The 20,457-nt window shown below is 38.9% G+C and overlaps 1 protein-coding gene across 2 annotated transcripts in view; it reads right to left on the bottom strand.

The window, feature by feature from the left end:
• Positions 1-2,851: 2,851 nt before the first annotated feature.
• Positions 2,852-20,457, bottom strand: part of LOC128734767 (dnaJ homolog subfamily B member 6) — a 177,846-nt gene continuing 160,240 nt past the window's right edge. Inside the window, exons 4-9 of one of the 2 annotated variants that reach the window (XM_053829109.1) lie at positions 9,679-10,078; positions 9,500-9,609; positions 6,320-6,583; positions 5,459-5,674; positions 5,121-5,385; positions 2,852-4,991 (exon numbers count right to left, since the gene is read on the bottom strand). In XM_053829109.1, coding sequence (XP_053685084.1) covers positions 4,886-4,991; positions 5,121-5,385; positions 5,459-5,674; positions 6,320-6,583; positions 9,500-9,609; positions 9,679-9,743 — 1,026 coding nt within the window. In that variant the 5' untranslated portion in view covers positions 9,744-10,078 and the 3' untranslated portion in view covers positions 2,852-4,885. The remainder of the gene's footprint in view (positions 4,992-5,120; positions 5,386-5,458; positions 5,675-6,319; positions 6,584-9,499; positions 9,610-9,678; positions 10,079-20,457) is intronic. The other variant, XM_053829110.1, reaches the window with a different exon arrangement.

Below are 20,457 nucleotides of genomic sequence, written 5' to 3' on the forward strand. Positions count from 1 at the left end.
GTTTTTTATAATATCGAAGCTGTAGACAATTTAAATGCAAAAATAAATTTTGTTATATGTTCTTGGAAGTGTTCTTCGTGCATAAATGTGTCTAAATGAGACATTTCTCATGCACTAAACAACCCAATTGTCTATCCTGCTTTATAATTCACAGTCATGAATTGTATATGAAGACACGCACGATTGCAAAACAACTTATTGTTCACTTCGATTTGACATACTCTAATCATTATACAATCCCAATGTGAAATTGACATGAAAACGATTTAATGTGAACTTTCTATTACGATTTTGTGTTATCTGGGTACCGAGACACATATTAGAATTAAACTTAAACCATATTTTCTGGTTACAAAGAATAGTTTAGAGGTCGTATTGTTTATTTTGTGCATAAAGGATACATTATTGTTGTGCATTATTGAAAATTCCGATTTTTCTCACATCTACATTTATATTCATATAAAGGTCAAATCCTGGTTATCTGACCTTCAACTTACACTTCAGAACTCATTTACAATCAATTTATATGGATTGATTTACAATTCAACAAAAAAAATTTTTTTTGAAAATTACCCACATCTGTTTGTCACACTGTTCCCAATAGGAATGTTTTATAAGAAATAGTGAAATAGTGGTGTTAGCAAACAATTCGATGGTCTTATATTTTTTATTTTTATCTCTCATTCCTATGAGATGCCATGTAGTAAATTTAATTTGGATTAGTTATGCGATTTGCCGTTAAAAATCACCTGAAAATGATCGCAATAAAATTTACTTTCACCCCCCCAAAAACGACTTTTGTTGAAAAATATACTAAAAAATTAACAAATTTTTTTCAAACTGTATTATGTGATATAGATTCACAAACTTTACTTTGCAGGAAAATATCATGGATCTTGTATGTTTTATGTCGAAGCTATTCCCGATGTCTCACTGTTCCTGTTGTCTCTCTGTTGACTACTCTCCCCTACTGGTCAGAGCTACGAATGAGTCCTCGCCAGGGACGACTGTAATATGGGATAGTGCTGGCAGCGAGGAATAAGTGGGTAAAGTAGATCAAGCTTTGAAGGAAGGATAAAAACCCCAATACACGCAAGCACGCATAAAAAATTCAATAAGCGTATCGCTCACTCAATAGCGATTATAGCAAAAATAAATGCAGTTCAGGTCATACAGCAAACACCCGGGCGATATTACAATAGATCAACAGGGCTTTTGCTACACACACATGCAAGACGTCTGTTAGGCACACATTGCATCTCGCGTTGGATAAAATGATCATTTTTTCTGAAACTATCCATTCAAAACAATTAATGTTTAAATCAACCAAGAAATGTATCCCGATATACATGTTTACATGAATGAGCATTAAATCGGTGACCCAAAAATACGGCTTTCGGATGCAGCATGCCGCATAGCCCAAGTTCGAAATAACTGAATGTAGCCTTGATTTTAGTATAATTTATTGTTTTCTTGTCCGAAAGTAATCGCTGGCTATCGATATTTGTTTAGGTTAGCTAACATAGTTAATAGTTACATTTTTGATAATTTCTACCGCGTTTTAGCTTGTTTGTTGAAAATAGATTTGTTATTTAGTAAACAAATATATTACCTTGCTATACATATAACGCAAATAGTAATTTCTGTTTTAAATGAAGAAATTAAATGATTTAAAAAATCTCGCCCCTCCCAGCCCATATAGTTTATATGGAGCTGTCACTTTTGCCTGCCCAACAGCTCTCCAATACATATGCACTCTGCAAACACCCTACTATATACTGGTCGCAGTAAATGAGTCCACACATGGAAAAAAAATTGAGCAGGTGTGCCCGAAAAAAAAATTACATTAAATTTTGTAGTAGAAACAATGCATCTACAACAATTTTTATTGTAAACATTGAAACTTATGATAAATTTATTGTAAAAGTCCTTCAAATCCAAATTTTATTATTTTTGTTTTTTATTTTACGCTATAGAATTGGCCATATTTCATCACAAATTTACTGCCTTTTTCAATTACATTTTGTTTTTTCGACTAAAAAAATTACCATTAAAGGACGAGAACTTTTAATGTAAATGAAAATTTTTGTTCGCGAAAAACTAGATTTTTTTATTGTTAAGATACTTAACAACCCGTCATTTTTATGGTAAAATCTCTGAAAACCATGAAAGTTATGGTCGACAACAATAAGTTTGATAGTTTGGTTATCTTTTGGGACTTTGTATTTTGTATCCTACTGTCAGCATAATGTTTCTCATCGTGTTATGGTTATTTTTTCCGGGTGGGTGTGTATCGAAGTAGGTAAGCTGTAGGTTGTTCCTGTGTGGAACTTACATTCCCCCCGATCGAGTACGAGACGAACTCTGATCAACGTTCACTCCCGCTCGGTAATATATGATAGATTTGGCAACAACAGGACTCCAACCTACCAGGACTTTTATGGCAACCATCCAGTAATGGTTTTCTCCACCCGGATCCCGATCACTCCACTGTGCACAGTGCAGCATTACGGTTTCTAGACTGCTACAGTTCTGCCATTTTGCGACAGATCAACCACCTGACCAACGAGAACATTCGCTGTCTGGATCTCTGCTTCACCAGCGCACAGGATTTGGCTCCAGCGGTTTCGCTCGCTCCATCGCCATTAGTTAAGCAAGTGAAGCATATTCGGCTTCTTATTTAATATTGCATTTTTTCCCTTTTTGTCACGCCCAGGATACTAAAAAACGTCTCTGATTTAAAACTATCTTCTACCGTTTTTTACGTCTTCGACAAAAATAATAACGACTAGTTGTGCATATCGGAAATAGTTTTAGAATACGAATAACTCTGAACTACTTTTTTCACCGTTTAGAAATCTTTAATGCTTAAAATTCGCTGCTCCACTCTGCTGCTGTTTTTTTTTATTAGTATATTCTGCTGGTTTGTCCTGTAACATACGCTTCGATCTATTGATGTCGCCATAATTTTACTGTAGCATACTAATAATCAGCTAGTTGTAACTATTATATCCGTTTTCCGTCATTTATGTTTCCTGTTACACATTGTTATGAATTTATTATGTTACACTACAAAAAAAAACAAAGTCTTAGCTCCATCAATTAATTACTTCACTTCGCTTTGTTTTGTTTTACTCCGCCTCGTTAGGTTACTCTGCTTTCCACTTACTAGCTTTATTAAATCCTGATAAAAAACGTGGTTTACATTTCATTTTCATTCATTTATTTTACTCTACATCCGACAAGTTTTCACTTAACAGGAAATGAACATTATACAAAATGGGATTGGATCGTTTCCTAGACTTCACCTGTGACAGCACACTCGCGATCCAGAACACACTCGCTCGCTATAACCTCTGTTGGTTTTCGGAACTCAAAACAAAACAAAAAGTAACTAAAATAAACTAGTCAATCCTCTGTCACATTTCGCTTCCTACGCTATGTATACGCGCGCGCACGCCAATAATGATCCGCGCGCAGTGTTGTAATTAGTCTAGATCATAGTTTTATTAGATTATACAATTATAGGCGATCGAAAAAGCACTTAACAGCGATGGCAAAATTAAACCGGAAGGCAATCGTCTTCGGACGATTCTCCGCTCTTCCCCCCACAGGAACCGAAAAAACGAAGTTCGTAAAATGAAAATCATTAGCATTAGGTTCCCTGTCGCAGCGTATGACGAAACTGAGCCTTTTGCTCCGAACCGAATGTTTGTCTTGATGGTAGTGAATTGTTCTACATTAGAATTAAATGTAAAACTAATGCTTAAGTACATAACTATAAAGCTGTGAAAGTCAGTTTGCGCACTTCTCTCCCGATGGTGGGATGCAGCAGCTTGTTAACAACCTAAAGCATAGCCGTAATTTAAAACCAATTACGAACGGATCTCGAAACATATGCCCCTAACTTTCGTAAAGTCCTATCCACAGGAAAAAAAAACGATAATTACAAGGTTATTACACATCTATGGAGTTTAATTTTGCGTGTTTTTTTCGATTGGATGATTTTATTTTACATCTAATGATACATTTCAGTAAAAAATAACAGTCGTACCTCAAAAGGAATTGTTTCTGGTTAGCACAGCTAGAAACAATTAGAAACAGGTTTCGTCTGCTTCCAAAAAAACAGCTACATCTTATATCCAATACATACATATTACGGCGATGGTCTCTGGTGCGGTTATTCTGTATTAGATATTTAAGCTTGTATTCGTTCACGCTTTCGATAACTGGAGTTACTTTGTTGAGTTCAAATAGTTTTTACGACCTTTTGTGTTCAACAACAATGGTAATAAAGTTAAATTTGATCTTGTTGTTATACGGCAGCCTAACTGTGTGTTTGTGTAAGTTGCATTAATTGCATTAGCTTTCGGCAAACGCTTTACTTCTCTATGTATGGTTGGTAAGTTGACACAAAAATGTTTTTTTTCTGGTAAATTGTTTGATTTTATGATGTTTCGATTTAATTTGTTTTTTAGATGTGCAATATAAATCTGTATGATGGTAAGTATTTGAACCATTTTGGTCTGTTTGGATTAAACGCTAAAGGTGCAACGCTGCGGGGTAAACACCCGAGCACCATCGGATGCAAAGGTATGCTCGCTTTGCTTGTAGTAGGGTGGTTTGCGGTTTTATGTTTTATCCATGTGTTGCTGCTGTGTAGTATTTGTAAACGCTAAATCACTAGTTAATAGTACTAGAAGTGTATAGTTCATTTGCAGTTGTAGTAATTAATCCTATGCGGGTTGTTTTTTTCTCTTTTTGTTTTTTATGTTAGCTCTCTCTCTCATTCCATCAATCAAATTTGTTTTTGGTTCACATCCATCTCTGTCGTTCCGTACGCTTTTTCTCTGCTCGCTCTCATCTCTTCCCTGGTTAGCGGTCTCTAGTGGTTATAACTGGAAATTGCTTGAGCGACTCCGTTAACAGTCTTTGATTTTAGTACATCGTTTTCGTACGACATTATCGTCTCAGTGCCATTCTCGTACACCCTGCAATGGAATTGATTGTTGTTATTTCATAGTCACAATGAACAATGAGTCGATTTGAAAAACATGTGTTTCTTGGTTCTAGGAATTCAAGTTTTTAGTAATACAAAAACTACGTCCAACAATACTCACTTTTTCGTCATCAGCTTTTTCCCGTTGACGAAGGTCGTCGAGGTGGATGTCCGCTTCATTGGGCCACTGCCAACGCTAAACTCAGATATCGAGGTGAACCCGCCACCTCCGCCCCGATGCGCCATTGGGTCCGCATTGAAGAACTCGTCCATCAGATTGAAGCTCATGAAAGGTGACATGAACGGTGAACTGATTACATTCTGCGGGTGGGAGTGTCTTTGTCCGTTACTGGCTCCATTCGCCCGACGCCCATTGTGAGATGTTACTGCAAAACAATTGAAAATAAACCGTTAATTTTGCTTCCTTAGACACCGATGAATTGCTACTAGCCAACTCACCCCTGAAGATCTCCTCAAATGGGGAACCGCCGAAAAATTCTCTGAATACCTCGTCCGGATCGCGGAACGTGAACGGGAATCCACCGAATATATCAAATTCGTCGTGAATGCCACCGCCATTGTGCCGACGATGTCGGGTGCTCTGATGGTACCGATCGGAACCATTGCTCATCAAACCCTCCTTGCCGTACTGGTCGTAGATGCGACGTTTTTTCTCTGTGAGAAAAATACAGAATTGTATTAATAAAATATTCAATTCAAAGCAAAAAATTGTTTTTAGTATCAGAACAGCAAAATTAAATATCACATTATCGATTAGTTCAATTTAGCTCAACGAATGTCTAGGTATTTTCAATGCTGAAAAATGCTGCATGAGTTTCTCGTTTTAGGTGATTTTACAAAACAATTGGCTAGTCATCAATGAATGGTGCAACATCGTTGTCGTATTACGATAGTCACACCCATCGAATCAGGAGCGACGGACGTACAATCAAACAACAAATTGTGTTCGTTTTTTTTCTGGGCGGCAACAAGCACGAGGTTAGTAGCGAAAACTTAACGTGAAGTTCAACCTGGTAGTCTGAGTACAGCTACGTTAGTATGATTGTTGAAATGTAAAATATTAAGGGGTACTATCAATTTCTGTATGATGTTTGAAATTACAATAAACAAAAATTTAGCAATCGCCGTGCTGAATATCTTCAGCTCAGACAGGATTAAGGTTTACATCTTGGTGCTAGCTCAGCGAATGGCATTCAATTACAAAACAAATTTTAGTGGCATCACAAGTTTTCAGTCAGCGGTTAAACAACAAAACAACAGAGAAAATAGTTTTCTCTAGTTGGTACAGCATTCTACTACCGAAAAAGCGGAAAAATGGTGTTGTCTCGAAAAATCCTCGAAACGAAAATGGACGGCTATTTTCACGCCCGGACCGTGTGCCGCTGCCGTAGCGTCCGCCGTAGTGATCGAAATTGCCGCCGCCGCCGTAGTACTTGCCACTGCTGTAGTCACGGTTGGTGTACGCAGTGTAATTGCTACTATCACGCATGCCACCGCCCGCCGAATAACTAGACCCGGTGCTCTTCCGTGTGCTTCGGTTGTCGTAAATGTGTCGTTTGTAAGCTAAATTGTAGGTAAGGTAAAATCGGTTAGATCTAAGAAATAGGGTTCTATTCGGCAGTTGCCCACGCGCAAATACAAATTTGAATATCACGCCAAAAACAATGGAAAATACAAGAAGTAGCGTAACAACAATGTCGATAGTGTTAGAAGTGTCAACCCATCAAATTAGCAATAAAAGTATGTTTTAGGACAGTTCCCTTTTTCCCCGAAACTCGCTTTCAAGAAAACAGTTTCCCCGAATGATGTTTTTCTGATGAATGCTTTTCCGAATGTACTGGCTTGTCGCATGGACTGAATTTGAAAATCAGTTTCTCGCAAAAAGCATGTTTTTTAAGGAATGAGCCATTACTTTCACAGAACAACATTGTAGAATAGGTATTTGACCTGTTTTACGCTGTAAAACTTGCGTGTGCCTAAATCATAAAACAAAAGACCGAAATTTCAAACATGTATAAATAAAAAAGAAGATTTACTGATTTTACCTTTGTTTTGCTCTTTTGGCTGTATCCTGAGCCACCTCAGTTCAACCAATAAAAAATTAAATAAAAAGGTTATAGGGGAGACACTCGTAGAGTTAGTTACTACCTATCTACAATACACCTGAATAAAGCATTGCTTTATCTCTTGGATCTCCGATGCTCTAAGTCTGACATGCCGTTGGTGTTAGCATTAGTTGGTGGTCCCGGCCCGTTAATAACAATATTGTAGATAATAACTATCTCTAAAAGTATCCCACACATGGCCTGACCCCTTCTGACACATTGACATTGGACCGCTCTGTTCCTAGTGCCGGTGGGCTTGTCGAAGAGAACGGTTTTCACCGCACCATCGACTGACATCCCTACGACATGGCACATGGATTTCACCGGGTGTACGATGAAATGGTCTCCAAATTTTGCCATTAGCTGGTAATTCATCCACCTCCGCCACCTGAGATTGTCCGCAACACCTTCTGCTCAATCATGGTAAGGACGCGTACTCCATGAGCAACAGCTCTGTTACAAATCCATAAATAGCTACCGTTCTTATAAAGGTTTTGTGCCTAGTAAGCTTCACACAACTGCGTGTGCTATTTAATCGTGGCGTCTTGCGAAGGGCACAGTAGGCCCGATTTCCTGCTGGAACATGTTGCTGGATCTCCTTATTCGTGTTGTTTTGCCCGGTGACCAATGCTCCCAAATTCACAAATTTATTTACCATGTCTAGTTCGTTGTTTGTCTCCTCTAACCTTTGCTTTTAATTTATTTGTAGACCAACACTCCCAGCTTCCAGTTTAGTTTAAATTTTAAAATCAAAGTCATCTGTGAATCCTACTACTGAAAATAGTGCCTCTCGTTCATCAAACTATGCCCCTTCTAGGGTGATGTCAAACAGCATGGAAGAACACGAAACACATCACTCGGTCTAAAGATGCTTTGATCAGTCGTACCACTTGTTTCGGATGTCCGTATTGATACATTATATCTGTCACTACCGATCTCGATCGACTGTATCAAATCCTGTGTGCGAGAGCACTTTGCAGCAGTCAAATCGGTCACTCATTTTATAGCAATAACAAACAACTTCTGCCATTCCGAGTTTTTTCGAAAGTGATCTTTGAAATTACTCAGTATAGTCCAGTATCCAGTATCTGGAATTGGCTATATGACCTCTGAGAGACATGAGTTGGTCGCCAAGCGCTATTTCGTCATGTTTCAAACACATATCATAAATTTGACAAAATTATCTAAAAAAGCCATGTCGCGGCCCCACAAGCGGAATACTGGCATAACTTGTTATTGTGTTCTGACAGATGCAAAAAAGAAGTGAGAACAGTTTCATGAACATAATTATTGCATTGAGCATGAAAACTGCATTTGAAATCCATCAAATCAATGACGCGTATTTGAACCTTAACAAGTTATGAACCACGAATTCATTTTTTATAATAGATGCTATGATTGCTGAATATGCAATTCTACGAAAAACAGTCACAACCGGCACACCGATACCTATCTAATTTGTTGAAACCAATTAAAGGCAATCTATGGTAGGGAAAAATTATCAATAGATTCTTGTGAATTCTGATAAAGACTAAGTGCGGCTTAGGTGGGAGGTTGATAACAAAGTTCGATTTCCCCATTATGATGTTTTCTTTACACTATCGCTGCAATTAGCATTAGGGCCTAAGGAATAAGTTAACCATACAAGTATCCAAGATAATGAGAATTCTCATATGAGAATCATTACCAGCATTTCAGCGTTTTCATTTCAATACTGTAGAACAAAAAAAAACATTTTACTCGTGTCATCGACTTCGCTAGTTTCTAAACTGTTAGATTATTTTGCGTGAATGCGCATAATTATTACCAAACGAGTTTTTTGTATGTAATTTGAAACAAAACAAAAATTCGACAAATATATAGGAATTGTGAACAGTTTTTTTTTTGTAAAAGTGTAGGTAAGCATTTCTTGTTTTGTTAATTTTTGTTCAAACGACCTCTAAACGATTTACAAGTTTTTTTAACTGGAATATAATCAATATGCTGGGCCAGTAGTGACGCAGCTGATATAAAATATTAAATCAAGGCAAGCACAAAACACATTGCCGAATAGAAAAATAACCGTAGGAGAGATATTATGTATGTTCGAAAAGTTTTTAGCTTGTGTTTTAATTCAATAATGAATGGAACCATAATTGTGCAAAGCGAAAAAATGCTTTTTGCATTAGGTCAAAAGTCGATAACCTAAAAAGCACTAAGTAAAGTACATTAATCATACCAGTCTATCTCTTAACAAAATAGGTATGTTACGTACTTTTTAACGTAAAACATTATAACCAAACGCGAAATAATATGCTATTAAAATAATTTCGGTTTTGAATATATAAGTAACGGTAATAGTATGCACAAACGTAAAACAACTGACATGACTCACCATCTGATAGAACTTCATACGCTTCGGATATCTCTTTAAACCGCCTGTTTGATTCCTCTGGATTATCTGGATTTTTATCTGGATGCCATCGTAATGCCAGCTTTTTATATCTAAAATAAAAACTCAAACCGTCAGACTTGCTAGCTCGTTGCAACAATGTGAATGTAAACAAAACTTACGCTTTCTTGATTTCTGCATCGGTTGCAGATCGACCCACGTCGAGTACCTTGTAGTAGTCCACCATTGTGTATGTTTATTTTATCAAATACTAAACAAGTATCCCGTTCCGATTTGACTAATGGCGCCTAGCTTCCCGTGCGCTACCGGTATGCTCAATCTCCGACTACTTCTTTTCTTCAAACGGACTACAACTTTGGGTGACTAAAGCGAATATGCAAATTGTACTTCCTTGAATTTATAAACTAGTGAGATCGACACATTTTGAGGATTTTGACAGCGCACAAATGGCGACTGCTACTGCTTGCCGCTGCTGATGAGAGGAAATCCGTGCTATTCAGCTGTTGCTGAAGATTTGCCGAGCTCCTTTTTTCCCGGTTGTGATTTTATTCTATTTTAAGCCTGGAAATGAAAAAAATAAAAGAGTGTTAGTGTTGTCAGGTAAATATCGAAGGTTGCTTAGATATAGCAGAAAGGCAAAGGGATAGGTAAACAATTCTGGTTACTGTAGGTAATGTGTCTCCAGTGAGAACATATGGTCACGGTGTTGAAAAGCTCTTTATCGAATTTTTAACTTTCTTTGACCCTATGTAAATTAAACAAATAAATATAGTAAATGTAGGATTCCATTTTTGTAAAAACAAATATAATAGGCACAGCAGACATATACAGCAAAAGTGAGTCATCAGTTCGTGCTAATCGTGGGTCGAGTTCCTTTGCAACTTTTGGTACTCGGTGGTTCACATCACGATGGATATTCACAGATTTTCTACCGGTTCGGATTTAAACAGCTCATTTGATCAAACCCCTCCCTCGGCGGGTGCGGAATATTAAAAGCACTCCTACGCAACGCGTGAACTCTGAAATCGTCGCTTCTAATCCAATTCAAAAAGCTGTCCGATAGCGAACATCTTGTTGCTCTGAACAAATCCGAGACTAAACAAGACGTGTTAGCAGGTAATAAAAACACGTGCCTCCTTGTATGAAGAAAACCGTAAATCTCTTTAGGTCAACCTTGGACCGCAGCTGACAGCTAGTAATCACACACGCAAGCACAGATGCACAGCTTGGAGGCTCACCTTCAACACTATCACACTCCAATAAACTCCACAAAAAATGAACTTCAATGCGGCGTGACAAACACTGCTTTCGAGCGCACTTTGGCCGTCGATTACAAGGCTGAAAATAGTTTGGAAGCAATGTAACTATCAATGACTCGCGCGATTAGTACCTATTCTACGTGCGAACTCGTGTTCCGGTTGGTGAGTATGGTCCAACCGACTGCGACCGACTGCTGAGCTTCGTTAAGCAGTATAGTAAGTTCGGTCCATCGGACAGCCGGTCTCGGTCTCCGCGTATTTATTGCACGATACAGATACACAAACACAGTTGCTGTATGTATTGCCGCCGCGCGTTAAGCCATCTACTACTACGAAACTCCCTATCAGAACCGTTTTGAGTAGATAGTACCACGCGTTTGCTCCGACACCGCATATGTCTTACCTGTTTTTCGAGACTATGCTGAAACAGTGGGCTGGTGAGCAGAAAGGATTAAAAACCGTTGCGCAGACTACTAAAAAATTTTGCGAGGTTGATGTTGCACCTCTGGATATGTTTGACTCAAAATACTGGTGCAGAATAGTGTAAGAAGGGCAGTATGCATAGTACGCATGTAGTAGAGCAAAGCTTTAATGCAACTTTAAATAAATTTAGAATGGTATCGCTAAGCGTTAATACACCGCGTTAATTGCGTTGACTTAACTCTAAATATTTATGATTCTTGACACTTAATTTTGCACCAAAATATGCCAAGTGGCAAATAAAATGCCTGGTACCGTTAAAGGAAGGGACTTTTTTTTAAGCCTTATGCTTTCATTTGGCAGGACAGTTGCGGGGATAATGCTAATGCTACTAATGCTATGGACTCTAACAATCTACACCAGTGCGAGATTCGAACATGCGACGGGAATCTTATGAGACTAGTTTTGTACTAGATGGGATGACCTCGATTAGAGACTAGAGATGGTCGGGTATAAAAATTCGAATACCCGGGCCCGACCCGTACCCGATCAAGAAAAAAATTGAAAACCCGTACCCGACCCGAACCCGCAAATTTATTATTTTTGATACCCGAACCCGACCGCAACCCGTCGGCTACGGGACGGGCCCGGGTACCCGACCATCTTTATCTTATCTTATCTTATCTCACACTAACGCAGCCAATACTTGAAGGCATCCTGGAAAATGCCGACTGCTTAAATCGGTCATTTTTCTTGTCAACGGCCAGGCCAACTGCGCAGCATGTACCGCAGAGAGAATTCCAAAGAATTAAGTGGAATTAAAAATGATACTTAATTCCATTCAACTCATTGAAATCAAGGGGAAGGAAGAAAGCGTGGACCTCCCGTACCAAACGCTTCCCTTGAAGATATTAATTAATTTACAGATTACAAATTGTAGTCGTTGGGAGTATCTTTGCTAATAAAGGTTAAGTGATACTCCGGACCCTCGGGGATGAACTTATGGCATTAACCATAGTCTGGCTGCAATAGGCCAAGGTTATAGTGCCTTTTTTCGCTCTCTGAAAATTGAAAAATTCCGTCTACCTGGCATCATTTTAATTACTTAGTAAAAGAATAAAATTTAGAAATAATAAAATATATGAATGCAGGAAAATCAAATAGATAAACGAGTGAAGTTATGAAACGACCTCACCGGCATTTGTTTCTTCGTCCATTCCATTAAATCCCGCCACTGAACAGCATTTTCGATTAAACTTGAAACAGTTTAAAGTCCTATTCGAAAGCTATTCGAAAGCTAGGTTTTGGGTGCCTCCGGGGCAGAACTTCATAAACCGCAAAAGTCACTACCGTATGCACAAGCGTAAATTCGGACCGCTTCCAGTAACAGTTGCCTCCAGTAATTCCGTCTGCATCCAAACATGTAACTTGTTTGTCACTATCTTCAAGGCACATGCTAATTCTATATCTGCTGCCGCTGGCCGAAAAACTAATCTGTTTGATTATTTTAACAACTAATCTGCTTGATTATTTCCAACTTCCCAATTCGTACGGAACCGATAATTCGTTCTATTAAATTTTGTTTTACAAACTCCTTCCGCCGCCGGAAAATCTTCTATGTAAAAACTGACCGCCGTGTCTTCCATCTTCCAATAGTGTGGGATGAAAATTTCCGGCTTGATGGAATTAAGCAATGACCGCAGGATGAAATCCTTATCGTACTTGTAGCCGAACGGAATTTTAATCTCGAACCAACTGGTTGGACCACTAATCAGTCTTTTCTTGTTTATTACTCTACCGCGCGGAATTGGCGATCCCCGGCGTTGATTGAAACCTTTTTTGTTTCCTTTGTAGAAAACTTTCCGTTCGCCACCCTCAAATCCATCACCGGCCATCGCTTCGTCATCCTCCAGGTGAGCACGAATTTTGATATTGGAAATTGCCGGACCACCGGGACCACCCTTATTTCGGCCTCCGTTGAACGGTTTGAAACTCGGGCCCGGGTACCCGACCATCTTTAGTGTTAAATGTGGTCAATAGAGATACCCGACCCGACCCGTACCCGGTTTCAAAAATTAAGAACCCGTACCCGACGCGAACCCGCAAATTTTTTTTTTTTCGTTAACCGAACCCGGCGGGTACGGGTACGGGTGCGGGTTTCGGACAAATTTTCCGCTACCCGACCATCTCTATTAGAGACCGAGGGCAAAATACAAAAACAAAAGAAGCATACCCATGTTTCTTTGACATTTAATGCGTTCTAAACAGGAGAACATATAATTAAAAATGACTGATCACATTACACGCACCTTGAACTTACGAACCTACTTATCTTGCTAATAAATTTTACGCTGTTACTGTTTTCATAAAGTTGAAGTTTGAACTTTTCTCGGCACGCCGAAAAACTTGGATGGCACAACTTAAGCACGCGAAATATTTCTAAACTGACCCATTGGCAAATGTAAACGAATTATTGACTAGTATATTGATTGCTGGTTCATTAGAAAGCAGCAGATAGCAGTAGTTGAATAATTCGTTTCACTAATGGTCTGGTCAACCGGGTCAACACAAAGGCGCACTCACGTTAACGTACCCTTACGGTATTTGATCGCGGGAATTTAGTAGTGGAGCTTACCTAATTGTCACTAATCATGGCACCAGTGTGTTCGGCAATATTGCACTTAGGTAATTTAGTTTTTTTTCCAATTTTTAATTTTATGCTACAAGCAGAAAAGCGGTTAGTAACTATGATGTCAAAACTGTTATAAGATAACCGCCAACCGCAGACCGCACAGACCGAAGAATGAAAGGATGAAAATGTCAATGTCAAAGTACATTGATGTATACCTAACAGGTATGTGACTACAGAGCTGCCATAAATACGAAAAATTCAGATATTTGTGCATCCATAAATTTGGGACCCTACCGTTTTCTCCGGAGTATTTGTCGACCATCATTTGAAAAGGGCGGATAAGCCAAACGTCAAACAGACTGAGTGAGAGTTATTTTTTGCTGGAGCAGCATAGGAAAATGAACTCTCGCTCGTTCTGTTTGACAGTTGGCTTATCCGCCCTTTTCAAATGTTGGTCGACATTTTATTGTCTCGATCTAAAGCGGGGTACGCTGCTGAAAAGAAAACAGCTCATGAAAAAATCTTGCTATTTACCGAAGAAACTTTGACAACTCCAATGCAAACAACCAGAGCTGCCATAAATACAGATATTTGTGCATGCATAAATTTGGGACCCTACCGTTTTCTCCGGAGTATTTAATTTTCTCGATCTAATCTTTTAAATAACATAAATAGTTTATGGACTACTTTAAAATTCAGGAACATTAGTAGAGCCAGAAATCACAGCAACTGAAATAATTGATGGTCCCAAATTTATGTATGCACAAATATCTGTATTTGTGGTAGCTCTGCAAGCAAACACCTGTCGTTTTTTCTTGCGGTAATAATTGCGCCGGATATTATTCCGTACGGAAAAGTTACGTTTTAATTCACTTGCGTGTAAAACTGCGCCATCTGGACGTGAAATAATATTTCTTATGAAGTGCGTACTACTTAAGAAATCGTAAACGAAATCGATTTCTTGAGCATTTCTTGTCCTATCTCTTTACCCATTACTTTTCAGCAGCGTACCCCGCTTAATCTGTTAAGGCTGTGGACCATTTCGCGAAACTTTTAACTTTTTAGCTAAAATTTGACAGTTCGATGGTTATTTCTCCTCGAGTGGTTAAAATCGCGCTCTGAATGCGAACCATTTCATATTTGACAGATTGATAGTTGTTTTACTCAATGAGAGCATATATAAGGTGAGGATGAAGGTATGTTTCTATAACAGCGAATTTGTTTATTCAGTCCAGGTTGGAATTGTATGAATTTTTGGTATTCATTTATCCTATTTGATAGATAAAATTTCTCTCATTTCATTTCGGGCTGAATAAACGAATTTGTTATATATTAAACATCCATACATTGGTGAAAAAATTCAAGGAAAGATCAGTGAAACACATCGATGCTGTTTCCTCACCTGTGGCATATTATATTGGCTCTTAGAACTTGGTTAAAACTAACCATGCCCCCGAGCAGGTTTATTTTCGAAAACCCATCGTACTGTCAAATTTTAACCAAAAAGTTAAAAATTTTGCGAAATGGTTCACAGCCTAAATAACATTAAATTAATGTTTTTGCAAGGTAACGTCACGAATGAACCGAAATGAACGCAATTCGCCCATCTGACATCCACTCGTGGTTTGTTTACTATTTGTTAGGCGAGAGCGATATACATAAATTGGAGTTAAACGTTTTAAAAGCGTATTATCCTGCAGTGTCGCCCTCCAAACTACTCGGAATGGCAGTTTTTGTGGCTTTCTGACCGCCGTTAAGGCCTTTAAGCAATATTCAGTTTCAACATGTTAACCCATGTTCTAAGTCCATGTAAACAAACCACTGATAGACGTCAAAGAAGTGAGGTTATGCTCGTCCGTGCAAAACCTTATATCGAGCTGCAGTGAACGTCAGCGACAACCAAGGGCATGGTGTGTTGCTATCTCTTTCTCATGTAGGAGTGAAGAGAGCAACTTTCAAATGGTCCTCGGTAAAGGGGAATTCCCAGCAAATTTTTTGGTTCCTGTCAAAATTAACATTTTGGTACCTATGCGTGGGACATCGAAAATGTATGAATTTGACAGCCACTTCACCCCGTAGGCGACAACATGTCCTGGGCTCAAAATTTGACAGCAGGCCCAAATCAGACTGCTGGCAGTTGAGTGAAACGCAGTGCTGACATGCTATCTCATTTTCGTACACACGAGATGTTAGCGGCGAAAACATGGTTGCCTGCCGAAGGGGTGATTCGCAATTACCCAACGGGATGGCAAGGTTGTCATCTGCCATCTATTTGATGCGTAACCGACATCACTGGCACTGGCACCCGAAAAATGGCCTGTTCACCCTAAAGCAATGTTAAATCGGGTAACAAAACTTGTTACCGGCTGTACCAAATGATGGCAGTTTAAGATTATTTATGCAGTCTAGTACAATTTGCTAAATATTCTCGTGGTTTTGTAATATATTATACATCATATAATGTTTTTCTGTAGAATGAGCGAAAATACGACTACAGTTTATCCAGTTTTGGTGAAAGCGGAATGAAAATAGATGTTCGTTACGCTGAAATCCTAGCGTGCCACCCCGTTGCAATTACCAAGCTTCCAGGGGGCTGACATGACGTCATTATCGTCGTTTCAAACATGAAAAGGTGGCAAACGCGAAACGATTTTATAAAACGAAAATTACAAACCATTTTCGCAATTTCGTATCAATTGCTTACCTGGTGCTGGCTGTATGATGCGAAAACCAAAACAAAACAAACACAATTTAACAAGTCAACACATCCGACGAGGTTGTCAGCTTGAGCCTGGCTACGTTTCACTACGAGAGTATCACAATCTCTTTTAGATTCGTGGAACTACCTGTCTGTGAATGTGAATGAAAAATTGTCAAAAAATTTTTCTGTTTCTTGCTACGCCAACTGCCAAGACGGTCATCTGCGAAAAATTTGAGTGAAGTCGAAATTTTAGTCTAAAATTTCGTAGCACGACCTAAACGTTCGCGGTAGTCGACAGAAGCTTTAGAACACCAGCCACCCAATCCTCGAGACCAAAGAGTTAGTGCGCAGTATTTATAACAGGAATTCGTCGCCAAACCCCATAAAACCGACCGAGTAGAAATATTCCGTTATCGAAACTTGACCTTCTGTTTTTTATACGACAGACTTCGCAGCCAGCTGTTAGAGTGCAGGACAATTGCAGGGCCAGTTGCTACGATCCTATTGACTTTAATGGCCTCTCCCAGTCGGAATTCGAACATATGACGACTGGCTTCTTAGGCCAGTATCATACCTCGAGGCCAACCGGGAGGCAGAAATATTATTATTATGAATTAAATGTAACATAGTATAAGAATTGACATAATTGTCCTATCTGCTACCTTAGCACCTCCATCATTGCCCGTAATCATTGTAAAATGTTCCTTCGGCATACAAACCGGATCTGGTTTACCGCTTACATACTTTTGTATCTTTAGTAGTTACGGTGCTACAATGCTAGTAGCTCATTAGTAGCTAAGGCTGGGCAAATTGATGTTAATGTCGAGATGAATTCGAAGGCCGCATCCATGCTTAAGTCGTGCTTCAAACCCGAACGGATGGAGTAGCTTAGATGTACCTGTAGAGACACATATGCTGCTTACTGACACCGTTACTTTGTCTATTTAGAATGTCCATCTGTAGTGGCATATTTCTATCGTGTTGAAAATTTGCACATATGTTTCCTGTTCATAAAAATGGTAGCAAACACGATGTAAAAAACTAGGGAGGAATCACATCGTTGAGTGTAGCCTCGAAGTTGTTTAAGTTGATGGTCATGGAACCTTCACGTTCTCTTTTAGCCTCGTCAGATATACCTCAAAGAAGTCACCTAGGCCATCTTTTTTTTTGTTTTATTTTAACGACGTTAGTTTGAGCATCAAGGGCCCATCACACCCATATGCAGATGATCTTAAAATATACTTTCGGATCAGTTCCACAGACAACGGTCACTTTCTTCAAAATTAGTTGATATGATAATCTATACCTATAAAAAAGGATTTCTGTATGTCTGTCTGTCTGTCCGTATGTTCCTTATAAAATCGAAAACTACTGAGCCAATCAGCGTGAAAATTTGCATGGAGAGGTTTTTGGGGCCAGGAAAGGTTTTAGTGATGGTTAGAGAACCCTCCCTCCACTAAGAGGGGGGGCTCCCATACAAATGAAACACAAATTTCTGCATAACTCGAGAACTAATCAAGCAAATAGAACAAAATTTGGCATGTGGGTGTTTTCGGTGACAAGAATTTATTCTATGGTAAATTTAGACCCCTCCCCTCTTTATAAGGGGAATTATAACTCCTGTCCCCTTTAAGAGGGGGGCTTCCATACACATTTCCTCATAACTCGAGAACTAATCAAGCAAATGGAACCAAATTTGGCATGTGAAAGTTTTCGAGGGCAAGAATATTTTCTATGGTGAATTAGGACCCCTCCCCACTTTAAGAGAGGGGGCTCCTGTACCAATGAAATACAAATTTCCGCATAACTCGAGAACTAAATAAGCAAATGGAACCAAATTTGGCATGTGGGTGTTTTTGGAGACAAAAATTTTTTCTATGATGATTTGGGACCCATCCCCACTTTAGGAGGGGGGATCCTATACGAATGAAATACAAATTTCCTCATAACTCGAGAACTAATCAAGCAAATGGAACAAAATTTGGCATGTGAAAGTTTTCGAGGGCAAGAATATTTTCTATGGTGAATTAGGATCCCTCCACACTTTGGGAGGGGGGCTCCTATACAAATGAAAAACAAATTTCCTCTTATCTCGAGAACTAATCAAGCAAATGGAACCAAATTTGGCATGTGGGAGTTTTAGATGGCAGAATTTTTTTCTATGGTGAATTACGACCCTTTCCCCTTTTAAGAGGGGGGTCCCATACAAACGAAATACAAATTTCCTTATCATTTGAGTACTAATCAAGCAAATGGAACCAAATTTGGCATGTGAGGCTTTTAGGGGGCATAAATTTTTTCTATGATGAATTAAGACCCCTCCCCTGTTTAGGAAGGGGGGCTTCCATACAAATGAAATTCAAATTTCCTAATAACTTGAGAACTAATGAAGCAAATGGAACCATATTTGGCATGTGGGAGATTTTGGAGTCTTGAATTTATTTTATGATAGTTACCTCTCACCCCTGTGGTAGGGGGATATGGACTCTCATACAAATAAAACAGAAATTTTTGCGAAACTCAAAAACTAATCGAACTCGAGAAATTCGAGACTCTTCCATAAAACATTAGTCAATAACAAGACCACAAAAACTATCTATAGTAACACTAGATCATTCAGGACGAGACGGCCGCGAGTGTTGCCCGTGACCCGCCGTCGGAAGCGCCGCCCACTGTGGGGAGACAACTCCCCGCAGAAATCACTACTGTCTAGGTTTATTTATTTTCCTAGGTCCCCCTGGGTTTCCTGGAACGAGCGACAGCGAGTAAGGAGAGGATCACGAAATGGAACTTTCCACAAAAAAGTTTTCCGTGAAATGGTACATTCCGCTTAAGGTTTTTCGCAAAATGATATTCGGCGTAATGTTGTACAATCATGGCGAATATTACTATCCGCTTTCTGGCTATGCAATGAGGGGTCAGGGGAGTTGTCTGTTGTAAAGTTGTCTACTTTACTGTGAGGAAAAATTGCAAATTTGTATATTAAACTCCCTATTCCAGGTAACTAATAAACCTTAACGTAAGCAGCAAATCAGCGTATCTGGCATTTTATACTGCACGTTGTTGTATATTAGCTTTTTAACTGCATAAGTGTAGTAAATTGGCATCCAAAATTGTATTCAAATTCTTCGTGTCGGTAATTAGCTGTAAATTAGCATTGTCAGCACTATAAGAAGGGTATCAGTAAAGTAGCTGTATATTTTGCCAAAATAGTATTTAAGTAGCATTTAAGGCGACTTAAATGCTTATTGGCCTACATTTGAATAGCATTGGTGATGCTTATTGGTTACCTGGGATGCTTTTATAGTTACGTAACTGCCAAAATGAATCATCTAAAGCGGGGTACGCTGCTGAAAAGAAAACAGCTCAAGAAAAAATCTTGCTATTTACCGAAGAAATTTTGACAACTCCAATGCAAGCAACCACCTGTCATTTTTTCTTGTGGTAATAATTGCGCCGGATATTATTCCGTACGGAAAAGTGACGTTTTAATTCACCTGCATGTAAAACTGCGCCATCTGAACGTGAAATAATATTTCTTATGAAGTGCGTACTGCTTAAGAAATCGTAAACGAAATCGATTTCTTGAGCATTTCTTGTCCTATCTTTTTACCCATTACTTTTCAGCAGCGTACCCCGCTTAAGGTTGAACTCCTCAGAAACTTGCAAAACTCGAGATTGTGACAAAGATCATCCGAGATTCATGATTTATGTAGAACACAGGTTAATTTGTGGCAATACGAAGTTTGTCGGATCAGCTAGTTATAAATAATAATAAATGCCAATAAATATTGCATCTGATTATAAAAATCTGGCCCATAGTATATTCAGTATAATTCGTTGTATATGTGCAAGAGTAGGTTTTTGTTGCTGCCGAAGAGATCGGTACCATTTATCCTACGTCGGATTAGTCGAGTTCTGGAGGGTT

Source organism: Sabethes cyaneus, chromosome 2 (genome assembly GCF_943734655.1).
Source record: "Sabethes cyaneus chromosome 2, idSabCyanKW18_F2, whole genome shotgun sequence".
In the NCBI taxonomy this organism is placed as follows: Eukaryota; Metazoa; Arthropoda; class Insecta; order Diptera; family Culicidae; genus Sabethes; species Sabethes cyaneus.